The sequence below is a fragment of the Cygnus atratus genome, chromosome 12 (assembly GCF_013377495.2).
Source record: "Cygnus atratus isolate AKBS03 ecotype Queensland, Australia chromosome 12, CAtr_DNAZoo_HiC_assembly, whole genome shotgun sequence".
Lineage (NCBI taxonomy): Eukaryota > Metazoa > Chordata > Aves > Anseriformes > Anatidae > Cygnus > Cygnus atratus.
Window position 1 is genome coordinate 13,533,399 of NC_066373.1, and position 23,990 is coordinate 13,557,388.

The 23,990-nt window shown below is 44.3% G+C and overlaps 1 protein-coding gene across 1 annotated transcript; it reads left to right on the plus strand.

Annotated features, from left to right (window-relative positions):
* The first annotated feature begins 931 nt into the window (after positions 1-931).
* BBS2 (Bardet-Biedl syndrome 2) lies at positions 932-19,534 on the plus strand. The gene is made up of 17 exons (XM_035543862.1): positions 932-1,160; positions 1,235-1,462; positions 2,298-2,423; positions 2,696-2,758; positions 5,739-5,816; positions 8,157-8,261; positions 9,163-9,249; positions 10,548-10,683; positions 12,054-12,193; positions 12,958-13,102; positions 13,934-14,105; positions 15,122-15,251; positions 16,182-16,313; positions 16,841-16,978; positions 17,456-17,568; positions 18,265-18,413; positions 19,074-19,534. Exons 1-17 carry the CDS (start codon positions 1,044-1,046, stop codon positions 19,178-19,180), a joined length of 2,166 nt encoding a protein of 721 aa, XP_035399755.1. The 5' UTR covers positions 932-1,043; the 3' UTR covers positions 19,181-19,534.
* The last annotated feature ends 4,456 nt before the right edge of the window (positions 19,535-23,990 follow it).

Here is a 23,990-nt window from a genome sequence, read left to right on the forward strand (position 1 = left end):
GCAAACGGTGCCAGCTGTGTTTTGGTAAAGCCAAATTCCCCTGGGAGCTACAGAGGCCAACACTGAGCGCTGGATCCTCAGGTCCATGCAGGGCGTGATGGTGACTCTTGGTGCTTACGAGAGTCCCGGAGCTGATGGATGGTGGCCATGAAAATGGGCTGGGAAGGCCCTCGCCTCTGCACAGCTTGCTGAGATTTTATTTTAAATAAAATAGCTGTGTGCCTTGAAGGGACTGTCCTGCTCTCTGTAACTGTGCTTTTTAAATTAAGGGAAATGAATGCTAAAAAGGGGACGGCACCATTTTCCTGGCTCTGCTGTACATCAACAGGACGGACAGAAGACAGATGCAGTACGGACGGAGGCGCCAGCCTGCAGCAAGCAGCAGGAAGGCAGAAGGGCTCTGAGGTGGCTCTTTCCTGGCCAGATTTAACTCCTGGTGGGCTTTCACGGCTCTTCTCGTCCTTGCCTTGGCTGAAAAACCCGGCCTGACCTCTGGGAGCTGCTGCTCCTCAGGGCACAGCCGAGGGGAAGGCACGGGGCTCACTGGTGCTGCCAACTGCCCCCAGACCCACGGCTGCCCCTCCAGCCCCCCAGCTGCCCCCTCTAGCCCCCCTAAGTCCCACAACTGTCCCCCTGCTTGGCCAGCTGCCTCCTCCTGCCCCCTCAGCTGCTCCTGCACCCCCAAAACTGTCCCCCCACCTCTCTAACTGCCCCCCACCTAACTGCCCCCTCACCAATCCAACTGCCCCCCCACCTCTCTAACTGCCTCCCATCTCTCTAATTGCCCCCTCACCACTCTAACTGCCCAACTGCCCCCCAACTCTCTAACTGCTCCCCCAATTGCCCCCCAGCCCCTAACTGCCCCCCTACCCCTCTAACAGCGCCCCCAGCCCCTCACAGCCCCCCCGCCTCCCCTGCCCGCTCCGCCCCGTGACGCGGCGCCGTGCGCGGGCGGCGCCAGGCCCAGGCTTAGGCCTTGCGGTGCCGGTCCCGGTGCCGGTCCTCGTCCCGGTGCCGGTCCCCGTCCCGCCGCCGCCGCCGCCATGCTGGTGCCCGTGTTCACGCTGAAGCTGAGCCACAAGATCCTGCCCCGCACCGTGGCGCTGGGCCGCTTCGACGGGACCCACCCGTGCCTGGCGGCCGCCACCCAGGCGGGGAAGGTAACGGCGCGGCGGCGGGGCGCGGGGCGGCGCCGGGCGCTCCCTCACGGCGCGCTGCCCCCCGCTCCCCGCAGGTCTTCGTCCACAGCCCGCACGGCCACGGCCACCGGCCCGGCCCGAGCCGCATGGTGCCGAGCAGCCAGGACGCCGCCGTCTCGCTCCTCAACATCAACCAGGGCATCTCCTGCCTGAGCGCCGGGCCCCTGCGCCCGCAGCCGGCCGCCGACTGCCTGCTGGTGGGCACCGCCACCAGCCTGCTGGCGTACGATGTGTACAACAACTCGGACTTGTTTTACAGAGAGGCGAGTTAGCTTTCCGCCTTCCCTTGGTGCCTCCGCAGGGCTGTCCTGGCGTTCTGCAGGTCACGCTTAGCACAGAGGGTCAGTTAGTTGCGCTTCTGGCCTTTGCGTTCCTTATATCGCTGTATTCAGAACCCCTTCCCTTTAGAATATCAGGAATATTTCAAAAAATAAGGCATTAATAGGATGTGTATGTGTGTGGGGGAACAAAGCGTTAATAGGATGTGTACCCACGTACGTGTGAGGGAGAGCAAAGCATTAATAGGATGTATACCCACGTGTGTGTGAGGGAGAGCACGTTTTCATAACACATCAACCTAGCAAGGCAAAACTTAGAAATTCTACTAGGTGTCTAGAGCTCAGCTAAGCTCATTTTTTCACCCTAATCTGCCCAGGTCATGGGTAGTGACAGGAATTGTGGGTTTTAGCAAGGAATCAGAAAACATAAGGAAAAACTTGAAGAGGTCTTGGATTTACATGACAGCACAACTTCTCAGTTCATAGTAGAAGGTTAATTGTCAACACATGCATAACTAGTCAAAACACCTTAATTCTTGGCTTTATAACCTCCCTAATTAGCCAGTGGGCCCGACTTCGTGTATGGTTTATCATTAGCCCCTTTCAGAAATGGTGGTTGTCAGTTTTGTCTTGCCTTATGACAACCCCGCTGTAACTGCATCCACAAAGTGGAAGGGGAACACACACCCAGGTTCCATTGCAAGACTCTGGCACTGCTAGAAAGGAGACAAATGTGGTAACATTGGAAGCGTTTTTAATTTGTATTCTCTGATGTCACGTTATTTGTTTTGTTTCGTTTCCCTTTAATGTTTCTCTGTAGGTTTCAGATGGAGCCAATGCAATAGTTCTTGGAAAGCTGGGAGATATTGCGTCTCCACTTGCTATTATTGGCGGAAACTGTGCCCTGCAGGGCTTTGATTACGAAGGAAATGACCTTTTTTGGACGGTAGGGCTACACATAAATGCTTTTGATATTGTTAAAAGATTCATTTGGTGGCACTAATTGCTATGGATTTTTTTTAATATATATGTTAATTTGGTTGTTGAACAGAGAAGATCTTTCTTAATTTATTTCTGAGCTTAAACTGTGTGTGTTTGACCATGTATTTAGCGCATTCAGATGTTACTCAAGTACTTGACTGCGCTCATTGCAGCTGAGATGAGAAAAATGTAGCTTCTGACAGCTATCAGTGTTGAAGATGGTCTTTCTCGTTTTAGGTTACTGGAGACAACGTTCGTTCATTAGCACTGTGCGACTTTGATGGTGATGGCAAAACCGAGGTTTGTTTGTAACCACTTACACATGAATTCAGCTGTTATCGTGGTCTTATAGTGGTAGGAAAAAAAAAGTGAATTATCAAATACAACTGACATACTACCAGTGAAAGTGATCCCTGTGGGGAAGCTGTCCCTTTTTCAGGCTCCAGTCTGGCAGAACCAGGCACCATTGCTCAATCCACATACGGGGAGCAGCCCTGCTCTCTGGCACTACTTGGAATGTGTGAAACGAGGCATGTTTGGAGGCTTCACAGTATTGCTGCCTTGCCTTGGTGAATAGGTGGCCAGCTGTAATGGAAACTTCTCTCATGTTTTTTTGAACCACACCAGAAATACAGGGGAAATACAATGAAATGTCTCTGATCGTCAGTTGCAAGGCATCTGTTTCAGTCATATTTTTTGAATATGTTTATAAATATTTTCTTAAGTGGCAGAGGTACAACTTGCAAGCATCTTACACGTGAAAGTGAGCCCTTAAAAAGCTGTGCTGTGAAGCACTTCACTTGTGATTGCCAAAATCACAGAGTCTGTCTTTGCCTCCATTCTCCCTGTTTCTTCTCCACAGTGATGTGAGGAAATAGTATGTTCCTTACTTTTCGGATTTAAAATGAAAATAGTGGCATGCATCTTGCTGATAGGATGTGAGACAAATGATAGGAAACAGCTGCTGTTCTAATCACACAGACTGCAATGGATGGATGACATTGTGAATTTAGGTGGCATTTTCTGTTTTTGTAAATATTCTTCCATCCTGTGTAAATTGAAGGATCATGGGTATAAACATGAATTTTAAAGAAAAACGAATGGCTTCCTAGTATGCTTCAGATGCAAATAAATAATCTGTTAAGTCACCACACTAAAAGTACTTACTTTGTCATCTTCCAGTTTTAATCAGAATTAATTTAAGATCTTCTCTTGAATTCCCAGAAAATCCTCATTTGTGATGTTTCCTTGAACTATCATGTTTATAGTGACATGTAAATGGCCTCTACATCTTTGGTGTTTCTTATAGCTGCTGTGCTGGTGCAGACCCTTTGTTTGATTGGGATCTTTAGGAAACAGAAAATCTTGCAGGTTTTACAGTCAATTTCAGCACAGCTTCTTTTAGGGCATTTTAAAGAAATGGTTGTAGAAAGGATGATTATTATAGAAAGCGGAGGCAGTGGATAAAGGTTCTTGCCTTCTGTGGGAAAACAGGGAAACTGATCTGTGGCACTATCTGTAAATGTTTTGCACTTGGGCTTCTAAGTGCTTTTTTTGTTCTTTTTTTCTGCTTGACAAAGGTTCATTCTCAGCAGTTGGTATAATCTGTTGCTGCTTTGAGCTAGGCAGGGTTGGATGCCTTAACCAACCAACTTACATGGCCAGTTAGCCCAGCATGCGTTTTATGAGATTTTTTGGGTTCTTTTTACTCTTAATTATCTACATGATTTTTTTTTTAAGCTGTGGTTTATGTGAAACTGCATCTGGTTTACAACTGAAATACTGAGAAAATGCACAAAAACACCTGTTGATTTTTTTTGTTGGTTTGTTTTGTCTGGTAAGTCAGTGTGCTAGCTTCATTTCTGTTCTTCCCCCAGTGAAAATACGTCTACATTTAAAATAGACCGAATTTTAAACCTGTGTGACTAGACTTCGGTCATTTAATAGCTAACAAAACTGATTCGTTCAAGTCACTGTCTTAGGATGTTAGGTTGGCAAGATGTGAGAAAGTAAACAGTGTCAGAGACTTGGGGGCCAGAGGGGGAGTTTTTCCTTGCTTTTTCACGTTTGAGTCCAGGGGGATGAAAGTCACTGAGGTGGACAACTTCAATAAAATCAAATTAGTAAAGCATCTTCTAAGCACCTCTATGAGATGCAGGGTTACCAGTAACTGATTTGGCTTTCTGTGCATTTAGCTGGTTGCTGCTAGATGGTGGAGTCATGGCTTGTCAAGAAATCTCTACCACTTACAATTTTATTTGCTATAAATTATTTCAATAGCTAAAGTAAGCTTAGGCTTGTGTAATTTAGTTTGTCATAATCTGAAGCACCTTCACCTTGGAAGAAGAAGTCTTGCTTTTTTTTTTTTTTTAAATCCAACTTCAGTATGTGTTTGCATCCGTTCTGCCAAGTAAAGATGGCAGGCTCATTGGTTCCAGTGGGGAAAGGCACTACCGGGTTTTAAACTTTGATTTATAATTCAGCTTCTGTCATTGTTTATATGGGTGCAGAACTGTTCCTTGCTTTTTCAATTTGTAAATTCATGTTCAATTTGTAAAGTCATGGCTTGCCACCATCCTTAGAAAGCGCTATTCCATGGGACCTCCTTTTCAGTTAATACCTTCCACCTGCTCAAACCTAGGAAGTAGGAAACGAGCTAATAAATACAGAGATGATAAGGAGTGAGAATGCAGAAGACCTGACTGACTGCTGATGTCCTATTTGTGTAATCATTTACATCAAGCTAAAGCCCAGTTTGCCCTTGCTTTGTGGTAGTGGCAGCCACCGTTTGTAGGAGAGGCAGTGATGGTTACTTGGATTCATTGGGTTTGAGTGTTTACATGAGGGCCAGCTGGTCAGTGAAAGGTTTTCCAGCTGTTTGTAGTAAGTCAGAACTGAGCTGTACGCTCCCTGCTCCAGCACAGGCAATGCAGTATTTTGGTGTGTATAATTGTAGTTACAAATTATAACAGCAAGAAAAGAGCATAGCCCTGATGCTCCAAAGTATCTTTTCTCATTCCTACCCCAGATGTTTCAGTATGCTTTTGTAGAGTCCAACTTGCCAAAAAAGCGTGACTGGTACTCGATCAATGGGGGACTTCTGAAAGCTTGTCTTGACAGAGGGTGCCCTTTGTTCTGCTGGCAACATTTCCTATTGCTGTTGAAACCTCTCCATCGCTGGACTTGGAATATTTATTTGCTTTCTCTGTACAACAGTCTGTGTTTTTTATTTCCTTGCCTCGATTAAGCATTTTTAAGGTAGATTTCATTATTTTTGTAGCTTCTTGTTGGCTCTGAAGATTTTGATATCCGAGTATTTAAAGAAGATGAGATCGTGGCAGAAATGTCAGAAACAGAGGTAAATCACTTCTAGCTAACGTTTGTTATAATCGCAGATGAAGTTGAAAATGTTGTGTACTATAAAGCTTTTCTTGTTACTCTGGTTCAAATGTATTGTGTAGTTAAATAGTTACTTAACGATTTGGCACGGTATCTGTCCTGCTATCATTGCAAAAGTTAGGGTTTAACAACATCTTTAATAACACTTGCACGGGGTTTCTGGCTTTTTTATTTGTTTACAAACCTTTAACCAGACAAAGGAAAGTAACTGTTGTCTGACTGAAAAGCAGGGCCCTGTCCAAAGGTGATTGTGGTTCCGGGAAGGATCCCACTGACCGAAGCTCTTAGTGCCTCTTGAGCAACAGGACGTCTTCTGCTACTGTTTTCCTCAAAAGTGTTGACACAATCACGATGGGACAACTTGTCCCTGTGTGTTTCCACATGGTGTGTGGCTGGGTACAAGGGGACCACCCAGGCAAAACTGGAGGTTAGTATTGCAGTTGGTCGTACACTGGCTGCACAAAGAGGGCTGCACTTTTGTAGTGCCTGGAGTACAACCTTTGTCCTTGAAGATCTGAGGACTCCTTGCTGCCAGAGTTAGGACTAAAAGGCTTAGTTAGCTATTACACGACTTAGAAAGAGCTCTTAAAGATGAATGAGGGCAGTGTTCCAGGAAAAGGAGCTGTTAATATAGATAGAATTAGAACGGGGCATAACATGGAATACATCCCACCATCTGTGCAATAACCAATCCAGAGTCATGTTGGGATTTCCAGTGAAGGGGAAGTGAATGGTCCATCACTCTCATATATGGTTTGTTTCCAGATCTACAGTAGAGTTGTTTCAAATTCACACTTGTAGAGCCTTAGGAGGCCTGTTACAGTCTTATTGTTCTAATTTGAAAGGGCACAGCTGCACCTAAACCTTTCCTTTTAAGAAGGCAATTTCAGGAGACGGTGGCTTTGCACATCGTGCACATCTTCGAAGATTCGAGTAGTTTACATTTTCTGTGTTCAATTGCTTCTTCTGATAAAAGTGAGATCACAAAGGCTGATTCTTGAATTTATAAATGCACACTTTGGGCGTACAGAGAGTATTGCTACCTCTGTGACTTTTTGTCTGTTGCTGGGGTCTTCTGTCCTCGCAGGGTGCTCACAATTTGGAAGCTGCTGTTACTTGGGAAAGGCTTTGGAGAAGGTCCACAAGAGGGAATAGTGACGGGTTTGGAAACCATGTTCTGTAGCAAAAAATCCAGGAGCACAGTCAGCTGAGTTTAATGCAGCTTACATGTTGCTTTCATGACTGTGTGCAGACACCCGCCTGTAAGACTGAATTGTTGCCAAGGGCTCTGATTAGGGACACCGCGCATAGCAATGTGGAGTGGCTGTAGCCTGAAAGCAGACACTCAGGTGCACATGCTAAACGGTGGGGATGATTGTTACCTTCTCTGTGACTTCAGCAGAGGCAGGGGTGGATTCGGTTTCACTGGGACTCTTCACAACAAGAAGGTCTGGTTTCTAGAGAAGTTCTGGAGTTCAAGAAGGATTTAATTTTAAGGAAATCTCATGAGCTACCTTGTATGGGAGAACAGACAGACTCTTGTGCTTGTTCCTCCCAACATTAAAATCTCTAGTGTTTGTGCATGGAAAAAGGCTGTGTGTCCAAGCACTGAGAGACCTTGCTCAGTGAAGAACTGTGAGGTAATGGTTCTCAAAAGGAGGGAGAAATGATCTGGGTTGTGGCTCTCAGGTCTTTTCCTGGAGCTGTTGCTTATTCAGGTAATACCTAGCCCGCTGTTGTAATTGTCTTCCTGAAAAACTCCAACTGTGGGAGCTGTTAATTTTTATCTTGCTAATCTTAGGCAAAGGTTTTCTACCAATACCTCTACGGCTTTCCCAGCCTGTGTCGTGTTGAACTTCTTGGCATCCTCAGGTCCTGAAGATTTAAGGAGTGTTGTGTGCGTGGAACAGGTTTTCAGTGGCGATGTATTAGCACTGATGACCACAGGAATCCTGTGAGCGGTTGGGCTGCTGATTGTGGTAGTAAATATTTGATCAAAGACAGTTTGAGGGCAATTCTGCAATCTTTGCTGAATTGTATGTTAACATTGGCAATGCAGCTTGTGTGGGGAAATCCTACAAGGCCTTTGGTGATGTTAAACTGAGTTTTAAAAATAGTTATTTCAATATTTAGTGCTCCGTACGGTAGACTTACAATTAAATTTCAATTAATGTACAGTTCATGTGATAGAGATGGCGTATAGTCTGTTCTCTGGTACTTGAAGATGCTGAAGTAGATGTGTCCTGCCTGATTCATGTATTTTTTCTCTCTCTCTCCCCCTTTCCCCTTCCCCCACAAGACTGTTACAGCACTTAGCCCCATGTACGGCAGTCGCTTTGGCTATGCTCTTTCTAACGGGACGGTCGGCGTTTACGACAAGACAGCCCGCTACTGGAGGATTAAGGTTAGTCCAGTGCTGGGATGTCATCATGTAAAGTTTGAATTCTCCTGAGGATTTGGTGGCTAATCTCTGGTCGTTCTGGTAGCACCAAAACTCCTCAGAAGAATTTGAAATTTTCTTCTGAGCATAGCAATTAATGTAACTTTGTCATTACAAAATCTACCCATTTTTATAGATGCATGCAAAATTAGTAACATATCAGTTCCTTCAGCACTTTTGGGACTACTGATGATGACTTTAACAGCACTGGTAAAACCATACATCTGGGGAGGCTTCAGCTTTGCAGGGTCACTTAAGGAACAGAGATGCAACAGCGAAATGTGAACTATTTGTTAGAAAATGCCTCTGGCTGCATTGTTGAATCAATAACTCTTTTTCAAAGACCGAATTCATCTTGCATTGTATATGTTCAAAGCTAATTTTTCTACATCAAAAGCAATGAGCTGCTGTAGCAAATCACTATTGGGAAGAGCTTTCATTTTAATATTCTTAATATAGCACAGATTAGAACAGCCTATTCAATAGCAATAAGGATTCCTTGGGGGGTGGCAGGAAGAGGTTAATGGCTTTCCTCAGTGGCCTCATTTTAGGAAAATGTTGAAACTGATACTTTTTTCTATAAAATCGGTTTTTTTTATACTTTCTGAATTCTAATCATCTGCTTGGATGAAAATTATTCAAGGGAAAAATCAGGCTCTTTGAGAGCAGTGGACTAGACTCACAATGCAAGAGCGAAGATTTCAAAGATGTGTGATCTTGCAGATAGTGATGCTATAACTTCCTTTTAAGAGACGTTTTTCTGTTCCTTTCTGTGGACTCATTCTTCAGTGTCTTGCATGTATCAAGCATGTGCAAATTAGAGAACATAGCCCATTGTAGTTTGTTCTTTGTTTTCTGTCCTCAGTCTAAGAACCACGCAATGAGCATACATGCATTTGACCTCAACTCCGATGGTGTGTGCGAGTTGATCACTGGCTGGTCCAATGGGAAGGTGAGCTCATAAGGGGGGAAAACGAGGAGGTGTAAATCTGGAAGCTGTGTTTTAACAAGGCTGTTCAATTTTCTGAAGTAGAACAGACAAAATATTAAAAGACTGTTGAAAAGTGAGCGCTGAAGAATTATGGTAGTAAACCTACTTTGTCTGGCGAATCCTGTGCCAAATGCAAGATCAGTCAGAGAAAATCTTTCTCTGCTTGCTTCAGAGTCAATTGCTAAGGTGTGGCAAGTTGTTTCTATAGTAGCAGAGATCATATGCCACATCCTACAGATCTCAAGTGTCTCTTTTCGGCTGTGTCTTGGGCGCATGCTAATAATCTGCCGTGTACCCTGAATGTTCTCAAACTACAGGGGAAAAAAGGAGTGGTTATGTAAGAGGAGAACGGCGTCGGTCTTGACTGTGGCAGGATTAGAGTAAATCCATCAAAGTATTATTTAATCCTATGTAAAGGCATGCTATACAGCTCAGTCTAGTCTCTTAAGCCTGTTGCTTGGTATTTCCCTTTGCCAGAAATGACTGTTCTAGCTGCCAAATCTCTCTTGGATACAGCTTGCAAATTTTTTTTTGGTAAATCTGTGCTTCTTTCGTAGCACCTCTCATTACTCTCATTAGCCTGGAGGAATTTAATTAACTTCATATCAAGCTGGCAGTCTAGAGTCCAGATATGTTGTAATTTATGTTGGATTAGGTGTATAACATCATTAAAGAGAGAACCTCTCCTTGCTGTACTCCTTTTTCTGTTCTTTTCAACTGGCAGTCTCTACCCTGCTTGTTGGTCTGAAACAGTCCCTAGCTCCTAGAAAGAGTAATGTTGGTCCCATGCTTTGGAAGAGACACACTGCTCAGACCTGAGCTCCCCTCTCCATCCCTCTCTCTTGAAAGATAACTAAAGGTTGTGACATGTGCATAAAGATAGTTCATCAGTCAAGGACAGCAAATAAGAGACTGTGAATACTGCATTAAGATTATTTACAGTTTAGTCCCATCGTTGGTGTATCAACATGTGCACAACCTTCCCTGTGCAGGCTTGCAGACAACTTTTTTTCTTCCTGTTGTTTGTAACTTTGGGAAGCATCTCTGAAGAGCAGTCCCTTCTGGCTGAGTCTGTCTAGAGGTCATTTGATAACATATTTTTCATCTGGAGCATTCTGATCAGCGGAACTGCAGGTTCATCCATCTGCAGTTCCATGAGTGGAGCTGGCTTTCAGTTAACAACCCAGAGTATGGCGTGGCATTTATTTTGGAGCTAGCTTATTGTTCATGCTGTGTCTTGGAACTCTTTGCTGTTCCAGGTTGATGCGCGCAGTGACCGAACAGGGGAGGTCATCTTTAAGGACAACTTTGCCTCCTCGATTGCAGGTGTGGTGGAGGGGGATTACAGGATGGACGGGAGCACCCAGTTAATCTGCTGTTCAGTTGATGGTGAAGGTAAGAGCATTGTTCAGGATACTAATTTAACACACAGTGATATCAGGCACATCACGTCATCTCAGATTACCCAACCGTTGTTTCGGTTCCACAGGCATTTTTGTGTGCCAAATTCCCTTTGCTTTGTGTGAAGTTAAGGGAATTTTGTGTTAGGCTATCTGCAAACAGGATTTTGAATATCACCTTCTCTGTGATAATCAGTGTGCATTTCATTATGATCCAAGAAGCCATCAAAATTTGTTTGCCTAATAGAAGATGTCCCTTCCTAATAATGCAAAGAGGAACATGCTCAGTAAAGACCATGATTTTTCAGGCAACATTATGAAAGATCAATATATGGGAAATATGTGATAATTCTTGGGTTGCTTAACAGTGGATAAAGGGGGTTAGAGAGCTTAAGGTGTGTGCATTTTGGTTTTGTTCAAAAGATGAGTGGTTAATTGTATTAGAAACTTTGGATGTCAACAGTTTCCTGGAAAATGCTCTTCTGAGACTGTAGAACTGGTGGATTTGTCCCACCAGACTTTCAGGCAGTGAGACCTGGTTACTGTGACTGGAAACAGATATGATTGTAGGTTATTTAAATAAGTTCAGCATGAATTTACAGGCATACATGATGGCTCCAGGAAAGGCACTGGTGTGATTATCCAACTGCTTGGCTTCACTGACCTGAGACAAACAGGTCTGGCACAACCCATTGGAACAAAAGCCTGTCCTTGTTAAATAACACAGTGTTTTTCCGTCTCTCTTAATCACAGGCTGCTGGGAAGTGCTGGACTTTGGCTTCAGCATTTAAACCCTTTTCCCAGGCTTACAGAAGGGGGCTGTTCAATGCAGTATCCTAGCAGAGCTGTGTAGGTTAATATCACGGAACATGATCATGCTCTTCTGATGTGTGTGTCATAAACCTTGGCACAGTGGGGATCCCTTTAGGCTGGAGCCTTTAGGCAGGGCTAAAAATAAAGAATAAACAAAAACTAATTAATAAAAAAAGGCACTACTAAATAGTAATAGTAAATAATATTAATAATTACTAAATTGTAATACAAAAATAAACAATGTATGGGCAAGCCTCTGCATTCTCACAATGCTTGTCATTAGAGTTCTGTTTGGGACTGGCTTCCTTTCACACGAGGTCAATTGTAGGATTGAGAACATTGTTTTTCTGTGTATCAGTGTATTTTCTGGCTTGCTCTCATCTAAAAGGAATGATTGACCTGCAAATAATAAAGCAAGCCCTTTTATCGGAGGGCATTGTGCACCCTGAATGTGTTTTTCTGTGTTCCTACAGCTTTTTACTGGGGTTACACAGTTGGGCAGCATATTCTTTACAGGTGTCAGATTTTTCTGTGTGTTTTGTTTCTGTGCAGTCCGGGGCTATCTGCCAGGAGGTGAGGAGATGAAAGGAAACCTGATGGATACAAGTGTTGAGCAGGACCTGATCCGAGAACTTAGCCAAAAGAAACAAAATCTGCTCCTGGAATTAAGAAATTATGAGGAAAACACCAAGGTACTATTTAAACAATGTGTAGGGCTAAAACCTGTCTTCCCATTGCTATAAATCTGTTGTAATCTGAGAGGAGGTCGTGGGGCAGCCTGGACAAGTCAGAGCTGTAACCTGCAGTCAGCAGCGAGATTGTCTGCCTGGGATTCCTGCTTGCGTGTCTGGCTCGCGCCTTGTGCAAGTTCAGAACTTGCTTTTCTTTCTGTAATAAGTAACATGCTCCTTGCCTCATCAGCTCACAGGAGCAGTTGGGTTTGGAGCTGGGTTTTGTTCAGCCCCGTGCATCAGCTTATGACTGAAAATTGTAATTTTCCATGCATAAGCCAACTGGGGAGTCGGAGAGGATTGTGTGAGAGCACTGCCAAGGTACACAGGCAGCGCGCTTGTTGCTTGATGGGGAAGGTGCAGAATTACAGGGCTCTGAAAAATAGTTTGAGGAAAGAGCAGGCTTATGTTTAAAAAGTAAATAACCACCATAGCAAAAGCATGGAGTTTTGCTTAAAGTTAAATATATGTGAAGTGCTTTTCTGAATGGAGGTTTGGGTGCAGAGCTGAGCTCCATCAACAACGAAGCACTTGAGCAAATCGTAGCACAAGTGTCCACAGCTTCGTGCCTAATCCAGCTGCTGTTCATAAATACGGGAGGTGTCTGGGAATTGCTGTATTGCAGCCTTCTCCTGCAAGAAAAGAGAAGTGACACAGATGTTTTCTAGGTTGCTTGAATGAAAATCTTGAAATTCTGATACTGAAGGGTATGTGTTTTGGAACAGGCTGAACAGAACACTCAACTGAAGGAAGCTGATGGGCAGAGAGGTGTGATTCCAGCAAATACCCAACTCCAGACCTCCCTGTCAGTTAATCTGGGCTCTGACAGCCAGTCTGCCCACGTGGAGCTGTGTATTTCCACCACAAATGGTGAGTGGTAACCTGCAACCATTGGCATTTATTTCCATGTAAATTCATGCAAACATTTAGTTATATTTAGCTGATGATTTGCCTGTCTCCCCTTTATTGTCTGTAATTTCCCCTTTGTGGTTGCTCTCCTTTCACAGTTTTGAATCAGGTCTGCTCTTTTGATGGGTCTGGGGAAGGGGGAGGAGTTTGCTGGAATTTACTACTTGTGTTTTGTTTTCCAAACCAATTAACATTTAACTTGGATGAAATTAGTTTTGGTGATCCCTGCAACATTCCTTGTGTTGACTGTAAACATTAAAAAGGAACACTGTGCTATTCCCCTGTGAAAGAGCGAGTGCAGTGGTCAGTGTAGAGGGATACACTTCTGTAATAAAATTTTTGTTATAAAAAGCAAACAAAAACCAGCTGACCAAAAAAACTTAAAAAATCTGTTCCAAAAATTAATGGACAGTCTTGTTTGTCTATGGGTGGGTTACCTGGTACATAGGTAAATGGTGTAAGGAACGCAGAGACTACCACAGCAGCTTTGCACTGAGCTCACTTGCTGTTCAGTTAAGTCTCTACAACCATGCTCATGAGGGTGTTGCATGAATGCAGCTGGATTTCAGCTGCAAGACAGGAACTACCCCAAAACAGCCTATTCACCTAGCACCAGGTATGCTGAGGATATGGTCAGATCCAGATGTGGTAGTGCTGGTCATCTGCGATATGTTAACAATTTAGAGGAGGGGTATAAGAAATTGCCTGTGCTTAGTTCTGAAAAAAAGTGGTTTTTTTTTTTCAAGAGGATGGCTGTTAATTTAGAAACTAATTTTTCTTCTCGTTGCTAAGACACAATCATCCGTGCTGTGCTGATCTTTGCTGAAGGCATATTTGAAGGAGAGAGCCACGTGGTACACCCCAGTCTCCAGAACCTCTCAGGTTGTGTTCGGGTTCCCCTTACTCCACCCAAAGATGTCCCCGTGGATTTGCACATCAAAGCCTTCGTGGGTTACAGGAACAGGTGAGGTTTGTGTTGTGAACTCTGCTGGTCTCCGGAGCTAAGTGTGTGTGACAGGAAGCACCAGTGATGTGGCTTCATACTTGTCCCACGGGAATTGCACCGTTAATTCCCTGATGCCTCACTTCTCTTGTTAGTGGAAGGCGAGTTCGAATCTTTCCTAAAAATACTGTTATGCTGAGCTCTGCTCCAGTCAGTTACTGGGACCGGCTGTGCTCTGGCTCTGCCTTTAGGGAACAGTGAGCGTTTCTTGTCCAAGCGTGCTTTCTTGTGGGTCTCTGGAGGGAGCCACGAGAGGCAGAGGCTGTATCCAGACTGCCTGCACTAAGGGTTTGCTGCTCCAGGGGCCTGAATTGTGGCAGCTCTTACCATAATACTTGGGCAAACCTGGAGGCACTGTGTTGTCTTTCAAGCTACAAAGTAACCCTGTACCCGTTTGACTTTGGGGCAAATAGAAAGCAGCATATGCCTGATTTCAAGACAACGCTTTTCCAGTTTTCTCTTCATATATACTTTAAAAAAAACCCAACTTTCTCCCTGCTCACATCTGCCAGAACTGGTGGCGTCTCAGGAAGCAGCATCCTTTCCCTAAACAGGGAGGTGTGTTTTGAGTGCTGGCCAAGCACTGCAGAAGAACAGAAGGAACTGAATTCCCTTTTTTTGTTTCCTCTGTTTGTCTTTATTACTGCTTTTAATAGTTCAGCAAGGCTGCTCATAAAATACCCAGTCACATAATGGAATCTTAAATGTGTAAGCCTAAAGAATATATTTCATTGGATGGATTATGGAAAATGAAAGCAATAGGGAAGAATCATTCAACCTCGTAAAGAGATGCGATAACCCTGGAATTTCCAATTTCTACTGTTTCCAGCTGCTTTCCAGCAGTAAGCAGTTGGTTACATTGCTGGAAGCTGCTGATGTTAACACCCAGGTAAAAAAGAACCAGGAGCCCTTGCAAATAGGTGAATCACTGTTATGTTTGTAACTGTCTCTGTATTTTCCCTTTCGATTGCTTCCAGCACACAGTTCCATGTCTTTGAGCTGACGAGACAGCTTCCCCGCTTCTCCATGTATGCCCTGAGCAGCCCGGACTCAGCCACGGAGCCGCTGAGCTTTGTTAACTGTACAATGAATGAGAGGCCACAGAGGGTGAGTTTCTGCTCTGCTTCCTAATTTCTAGTCCTGTTTACTGATGGTGCTTTTCATAGCAAGTGGAGAGTTTGCAGTTAGCTTGAGATTTCCAAGAGCAAAGATTATTACGCAGTGGACTGCGTTTCTAGCCTTTGCAGTCTGTATGTTACAGCTTGACTTGGTAGTTTTTTGTTTGCCTCACTTGAGACATTCCCAGCTTCAGGAATTCCTGCAGCTGCAGGAACTAATGACCTGAGATCATGAGGTATTTCAGATATTATCTTGTTTGCTCTGTGATGACTGATAGAATGCCAGTGGCAGGAACCCTGTAGTGAGTGATGAATTTTATAAATAGAGAACAGGATAAAGGCAGTGCAGTGCCCAGGTAATGGCTCATATACCTAGCAGCTGAGCAGTGGTGCTGTACTTTTGGTTCTGAAAGATCTGAACTGTGGGATGGTAGTGATCAGAGCTGGTCATTTCCCTCATATCGGTGAGGCTTTGCTATATTTGTGTCACCTTTCCTGCATTAAGTAGCCAAAGCAAAAAAAAAAAAAACAAAAAACCAAAACGACAACAACAACAAAACAAAACAAAACAAAAAAAACAAGATGAAACACACTTTCCTTTAAATTCTTGCAGTAGAACCAGCTTGCTTCCTAGCTTTCTTATGTCTCCAGGCCTGGTCTTATGCTTTGACCTTGAGCTGTGGTTTTACATTGTCAGATTTAATTTTCTTACAAATATTCAGCTTAGGAGCAGGGAGTCAACTGTCCCCATCCTAACAAGTTCATGACATGCATTTAGCGGATTAAACTTAGTGAATGAAATTCCCAAGATACCCTGAACAGAGCCCTGCTGCCCTGTGCACACGTAGGGGCATTGCATGGCTCTCTAGACTTTCTGCACAGGTGACGGCTGATGTTCTTTGTTTTATTTTTTTGCAAGATTGTTATGTGGCTGAACCAGAGCTTCTTGCTGCCGGAGGATGCAGAGTTTCAGAGTGCTCCCTTTCAGGTTTGCTTCACTTCCCTTCGTAATGCAGGTCAGCTCTTCATCAAAATCAAGTCTGGCGGAGAGGTGAGTAACTTCACAGACAAGGGGAACAGCCATGTAATTATACACCAGTGAAACTTAAAGGTGGTGCCAAGAGGAGGCTGTAAAAATGTAGGAGGACTGAACAGACAGAGGAAGTACTCAAGTTCCAGGGATGATTTTGCCAACTTTTGAGTCTGTGTTACTCTTAGTGGGTAAAATTCCATTGCCACTCAACAAAGCAAATTGTTTAGCCTACAGATCTGTAGGAAGGTATTTGTTCCCACACAGAGTGGGAAGCCACAATTTGAGGCCCAGGGGCTGCCCATAACTCCTGCACTGGCCTTGTATGCACAAATTCCTTTTTTCCCCAAGCCTAAATAAAAGCCCCTTTGAAATTGGTGTCTCCTTATCTCCAGCAAGCCTTAAAGCTTATTCTTGGATCACTCTTGCCTCTTAGAGTGAACTGCTTTGAGCCTTGATATCTGTTCTAGAGGCAGTCCTGCTGAGCAGTTTCAGGAGATATTTTGACATGGAAGAGCCTTTAAGTGCTTTCTTGTCCTTTCTGACAGATTTCAATTAGCACGGATGATATTGATTTAGCTGGTGACATTATCCAGTCAATGGCCTCCTTTCTGGCAATTGAAGATCTGCAGGTGGAAGCAGATTTCCCTGCGTACTTTGAGGAGCTGAGGAAAGTGTTGGTCAAGGTGAGGAAGCATCGGGCATTTTTAAAATGGTAGCTAAGCAGTCACTGGGGTCATTTGTGTGAGAGGAAAAGCTGAGGATCTCTAAGCTGCTTAATCTTCTTGGTGTAAATCAGCCAGCAGTGGCGTGCTGTGTATTCTGTGCAAAGGACAAAGGTGTTCCCTCAATCTTCTGTTTATTCTTTGTTGTATGGAACAGGGTCTTGGTCCCCAGCAGATGAACGTTTAGAATAATGTAAATATGTTGTCTGGAAGACAGCTGTGGGTTTGGGTCAGGGCATAAGGTCTGCATCTTTGCAGAGCACTTCTTTCTGTGGGACAAGGTACTGCTCTGGCAGCCAGGGGTTAGGGGAAGGAGGATGGTGCTAGGGGTGCAGGTAGGTTAAGCTGGGACGTTACTTCCTCTTACACTGGGTTGAGGTGTACCTGTATGCCCCGAATACCAGGGGGCCTTTTCTCAGGAATGTTTGCCTTGGACAGGTGGACGAGCACCACTCAGTGAATCAGAGGCTCACTGCTGACATGGCTGAGCACTCCAACCTCATCCGCAGCATGCTGGTTCAGGCAGAAGATGCGCGACTCCTGGGAGACATGTGAGCAGTTGCCGCTTTGTGTGGTTTGGGTTAGAACAGCCAGTCTTTGCTTTTCAGGCAAAGAAAAGCACAAAAGCATTTGTGTGATGCGGGGGATGTCCAGTTACAGTTCTTCATGCAGAATTGGTACCTTGGCTGCTCCCCCATGAATTGTCTTTGAGCCTTGTCTTGTTCTTTAGGTGGAGAACCAGCCTGGGGAAGGCAAAAGGGCAGGGTTAGGGGGTTAGCGTGGAGCAGGCAGGAAGAGTTGACCTTGAAAAAGTGATATATTGGAAAAGACACATTAAGGGAAGAAGGAATTAAAAGCTGTCTGTGGTGTGTGAACCTCTGAGAACACCAGGAAATAAATTTTAAGTGCCAGTCCCTTCACTCTGACTTCTGTGTTCTGCTAATTTCCTGCCTTGACTGTGAAGGGTGACAGTAAAGAGGTCTGAACTATTGCGGAGCAGTGTCACTTTCACTGGGGAATGTGGCATCTCCTGTTTGGAGAACGTAACTACAAAAATAGACTTCCTTTTCAGTTAAATAATGAGGTTAACCAACACGTCCAGACAAGTCTGTTGTCTTGTAGCTGCAGCCATGGAGGTAACGGTGGCAGCCATCACAACCATGCATTGTTACACCTTTATATTGACAGACCAGGAATTATTTTCTTGTCCCCAGAGATTCAACTAACTGTGCTGATTGCTCCCCCAGGAAAAACATGAAAACACGGTACATCGAGCTGTATGATCTTAACAGAGATTTAATAAATCAATACAAAATTCGTTGCAACAATCACACTGAGCTGTTGAATAATCTGAAAGCCGTGAACCAAGCAATCCAGAGGGCAGGCCGGTTACGTGGTAAGTATGTGTATTTGGAGGGCACAGGGAGTCTTGGATCCCACTGAGGCAGATAAGATGCATCTCGGAGGCCACCTGGTTTGCTTAAGTGGCTTCAGGCTGCTTGCCCTGAAGCTAAATTAGTGGAAGTAACCTTTCATGGCTCAGTCCTAGCCGATTGCCTGTGACAATGAGCTGTGAGTGTCCAATATAATCTGGGATCACAATATTTTGGAAAGAACAGTTCAAAGCAGTTTTCAGGTATAGAAATCACTAGTTTTGGTGAACACAATTTTAAAAACAGTTTTAAAGTAGTGTTTAAGTTCTTCATTTATAACCTAGTTTAAAAAAAAGGAAGAAAGCTATCAACTTAAGCAAGGCTGTTTATATTATTACTAGTTCTGTAGGTCTTTGGAGAAGGAGTTTTTTGGTTTTTTTTTTTTTGGATTTATAGCATTCCCCTTTCAACAAGTCCTTTAAGCTGCCCTGTAATACAGCTATGGAAAATTCTTTAAAGAAAGGATTTTAGTTATATATTAAGAAAAAGGCAAGGTGGCACTTTGCTGTTTGTGTAAAAATTTTTGAAAGAACCCCCTACATTTTGACCTTTATAAATATTTGTACCTTTTTTTTTTTTACTCAGTAACCGAACTGTTTTTTCTTTTTTTTTTCTATTCACAGTTGGCAAACCTAAAACACAAGTGATCACTGCTTGTCGGGATGCAATAAGAAGCAACAACTTTAATGTGCTGTTCAGGATAATGCGTGTGGGGACAGCATCTTCTTAAAATGACTAGAGGAACAGCAATTGTGTAGTGGTGATGTTTCCATGCACTAGGCAGGTACTGGACCAAAAATGACAAGCATTTCATTCAGTTCCCTGCTCCACTGTAGAGTGGAGTAATTGCAAAGGTAGGATTTTAGTTAAGCCATCAGGCAAGAAGTGTTATTTATGCAGGCCAAAGGACAGGAAGCTTCTTGAAGAGAGCATCAGAGTTTAAGTGCAGATGTGGTATTTATGTAAGGCAGAGGTATAACCTTGAAACACTAATTTTTCTTACAGGATTTTATTTATGTGTTTTAATATATTTTGTAGTTACGGCATCAGTCTTTACCATTAAAACGTAGACTGGTTTGACTGCTTTTGTTGTGATTTAGTTGGAGGGATGTGTACGGTAAGTTATTTGCTGGAAAATGAAGCAGTTCTCTGGTTTCTGCGTACACCAAGCTGGGGATATGTCTATTACCGTATTTGCATTGTGGTTTAAGAACCTGGAGGTGAATGTGAAGTCAAACTGAAATGCAGGACTGTAAGCCTGCTAGCTTTGGAATTGTTTGGAACTTGCCTCCAACTTCTGTTGTCAGCTACTGGCTTGTGCTCCCATATAGAGTTATTCTGTGTTAGAGAACCCCTGGTTTCATTGCAGGGATGTGCTGCTTCCTGGGTAAATTGCAGTCCACTGCACTAGAAGCACCAAAAGGAAAACATCTTCTTGCTGGCTTTTAAGCCAGGTGATCTTTGAAAGCTGTCCAGTTCCAGGATAGGAAGGTAGGATGTGGTCGGTTTCATATTTGATGCTCTCCCCACACCCAGATTGCAGGAAGTTGTGCTTCCAGCTGCTTGTTCCCTGCTACTGCTGGATGAAACTGCAGATACTGAGGTGGGTAAGGGTGTATTTCAGGAATGAGGAAAACAAACTACACACCCAAGCTTGGTGCATACTTATAAAGAGGTAGCAGTACATAATGGGATCAAAAGAAGGTATTGAAAAATCTCTTGGCCCATGGCTCAAAACTGTTTATTAGTTGTGGGATCTCTTAAATTGGATTAAAATACTACAGTAGAACTGTAGTTTAGATATAAAGATATTTCAGAACCTTTGCCAAAACAAATTCCTACTAGAAGCTAAAAATATCCTGAACAGGATGGCGGCTGGGTGCCAGTGTTCCTGCTCCTGCACCATTCATCATGTCTACCACTGCATGGATCAATCTGCAGCACGGCGGGGAGTAGGCAGTCCATCACATCTGTGAAAGGATGTTCTTGGGTAGCTTCTCAGGGCTGTCAGCAGTACTCGCCTCCTGTAACTGGTCTGTCTATTTGCTAATACCAAATTAAAACGAGCAGCCCACTGTTCGCTACGGGGCAGGCAGCTGAATGGGGAAATTAATTATTGCAATGTGTTCTAATCTCCAAAACAGCCCCTTGCCAGTGCTTCACCCCTTCAAGATGAAGAATTAGGCTGCCAAATGCGTGGATCTCTGTCACTTCCAATCTGCAGCAAGAGCTCATTTGAATCCTTTTAAGAACCTGGTTGTTAGTCAAATCCAGCTTCTTGGTGAAAAGGGTGGTGAGCCACCCGTGCTGTTCTAAGCAAGCAAGCTGTAAGACTTGATTATGGAACAGTCTCCTGGCATAAGTCTCGGGCTTTCTGCCACCTGCTGTACTTGTTCCCACTGTTTCCAGCTCTTCTTTTGCTCTTTACATTCAAAATCCTAGTGCTTGCTTAGCTGCATTTCTGTAGTCCATTCAAAGATCAGAGAGTGTCTGTGATCAGAAAGCAGCTTTCCCATCAGCCTGACTTCCAGGGCTACACATCAGGCACTTCCAGTCCCGGCTCTGTTTTGCTCTTGGCAGCCTGAGTCGCTGCAGTGCCTGTCAGTCTTGCAGTCACAGTCCAGACCTCTGATACGGCTGATTTCCCCCGGCTAGGTTTCTGACAACAAATTTGTCATTTATTTTCCCGTAAAAACAATTTTGTCTTTGCCAAATGTACAATCCACATCCTGTAAGCTGAAGTGATACAAAGCTTGCAGTTGCTTGTTGAAATAAAGCAGCCCTTGGCTGGCACACAGCAGCAAGTTGACTAAGCAGCGTGCGCAGCTGAGCCTGCACCAAGAAATGAGTGGCAAACAATCTGTATGGGTAAGATTCAGTCCAGGGCTATTGTGCGGTAATCCTCTTCTTGGGAATGGGAGGGGAATTGTTCACAACAAGTTAAGCCACTGGGCAAGTACAAAGTGAACTCTAAAATCACACTAGTAGGACTGCACGGTAGTTGCTAAAAATTCCTGGGAAAGGTTTCTTGGACAGCACCACACCTTGGTACGTGCACTGGGAATTGGGTTCAGGCCATTGTCCTGCCCCTCTGGGGCATTTCGATGCCTGCCTGAAATTGAAACTTGCACCGGGGCTCTGCTGTGCCTGAAGGTAACGTGCTCACAGGCACATGGCTTCCCTGTAAGGTCCCTTTGCTGACTTATAAATGTGCTGCCGAAATCCTGTGCTGGATCAGTGCCCTCTGAAGAGGGAGCTGTGCAACAGGGATTTCCTATGTCCTAATTCAAGTTCTGTTTTGGAGTTTAAGAACAAACAAACAAAAAACCGGAACTGACAATTGACAACAGGTTACTTGATTTTATCCACACTTTCTTCAAGCCCCACGGATCGCTGTTCATCTCGATTAATCCTAATTCACTGAATACCTGATGTCAGAACTTAACTTGCTGTGTGTTTATGAATGCAGAAACCATTCCTTGAGTCTGGTCTACAGCTAAACGGTATCGAATTGCTTCAGTTTTCAGCTCCTTGGCAAACGGGTAACAGCCAGATCCTGAAAAATTGCTCACGAAGCATTTGAATAACTCAGCACTTCAATAACTGAAAGCTGCTGGTACCCTGCATCGAATGTCAGGGTTCTTGGCTTTGGCAGTGCAGTAATCTGGTGGGAAATGGGCATCCTCACGTAGCTGAGCTGGTCAACTTCTGCAGGAGGCTGTCTTGCCTGGTATGAAGCTTCTGTTCTCAGCTGCTCACACTCTGTACCTTGTTATTCATTTTCTATTCTGTCCTTTTTTGTTTTTCTATATTGTTCTGCTTACACTCTTGGTAGGCATGTATATATTTCATATATTCCTCAATGTTCAGAGTATGCTGTAAGCAGCTACACATAATTGCAAGTATAGATACGTACCTGGTAAGAGCATCGCTAGAGAGGGCTGCCAGCAAAGGCACAGTCTAAATTTGGGTCCCTCCTCCTCCCCATCAAGTAGCTAATGTCACCTGGAATTTCACTGGGCTATCTGTACGTAACAGGAAGTGTGGGAGAAGAGAAATGTGTTGTCTTTTAGGTCTTCCAATGCTAACTGCAAATTTGGCTTCTCAGTCACCTCAGGCAGAAGGGTGTTTCCTTGTACGATCGGAGAGATAACTGGCTCGGAGAGATAACTGGCTCGCTCAAGTAGAGGCTGGTATGCCCTCTAGTGTATTGTTTATTATTAAAAAGCAGTAAGCTTCAAAAAGTACAGCTTCCTCCCAGTCTTTTGGGAGGCTGTTCCAAGACGTACCAAACACACTCTTGGGCTGACAATGCAGTAGAATATGTAATTTCTTTTTGTTAATTAACTTACTCCCAACTTTGCCTAGCTGACTACACTCTGAATAGCTGGGGTATCTGTAACCTTTGTTTGCAACTACCCAAACATTTTTGATTTTTTTTTCCTTTGAAATCTCCCATTACTTGTCTTTTTTCCACTGTAGCAGCTCAGAGTAAGGACTTATCTCCTCGTGAATAGCTGTTGCCCAGAAAGGTAATAGTGCCTCAGAAATTAACCTGAATTAGTGATTCACAGAGTTCAATGCACATTTCAGCATTTGTTTCTAGCTTCATGCCCTTGTCTTTGTAAGCAGTTTAAACAGTAGCAGAGGGACGCTAAAACTGAAAGTGTCTGCAGTGCACAGAGAAGCCAGCTTAGGAAACCAAGTCATAGTGTGAACAAGATTGTATCAATCTCTCTCCTAATCCATTTCAGAATAAAGTCATGCCCAAAGCCCTTGCTGCTTCTGCACTGAGGGTGCAGAGTATTTGTGCCATCGCAATTTGCCTTACTTTGAGCTTACTGTTCCTCTGCTGCTAGCTGTGGTCTTACACCACCCTGGTTGTCTTCAGTGAGAATACACCTGGAGCTGGAGACGTAGCAGGCTAAACCAAAGTCACCCTCTCCCAACCCAAAAGATTCAGGAGGAAACGAATGCGCACACTTCCCAGCTTGCTGCAAGCCCGTAGCCTACATTGTCTGGCTTGGCTGATCTGAAAGTACACCTGCGTCTCAGTGCAGAAAAGCTTTAGGCAAGCACATGCATGCCAGGGCCAAGACCACAGCATGGTGTTCTGCTGCCCAGCTGGCTGGCCTCCGTAAGTGCTCAGCACGTATTCTGCAACAGCACCTCAGGGGTGACACGTCCAGCACAGTCCTGCGTGCAATTAACACGGTAGGCAGGCTACACTTAGTGAAAGTGTGTACCCAGGGAAGGTATGGCACTAAAACCACCAAGTTTCTTACAGCAGTTAGCTGCCTACCAGGTACTGCCTACCACAAGAATTGCATACCTGCTACCTGGAAAGATCTGAGCACCCTCTCTCCAGTGACAGAAGCTACCCTGGAGCCTAGCAGACCCTGAGACAAAACTGTCAAAGTGGCAAGAGGCTATGCTGTAGGTGATCCTCCTGCTCCCTGGGGATGATGAGCCAAAAGAGGTGAGTCGACACCTTCCTGCTCCCAGCCCAACCTCTCCTGAGACTGGAGCCGCAACTCTTT

Bases quoted from the DNA above. Each gene is read 5' to 3' on its own strand.
- BBS2 (XM_035543862.1), top strand. From the start codon at position 1,044: ATGCTGGTGCCCGTGTTCACGCTGAAGCTGAGCCACAAGATCCTGCCC. The intron at 16,314-16,840 runs GTGAGTAACTTC...CCTTTCTGACAG, and splicing joins AAATCAAGTCTGGCGGAGAG to ATTTCAATTAGCACGGATGA. The intron at 17,569-18,264 runs GTGAGCAGTTGC...TTGCTCCCCCAG, and splicing joins GCGCGACTCCTGGGAGACAT to GAAAAACATGAAAACACGGT.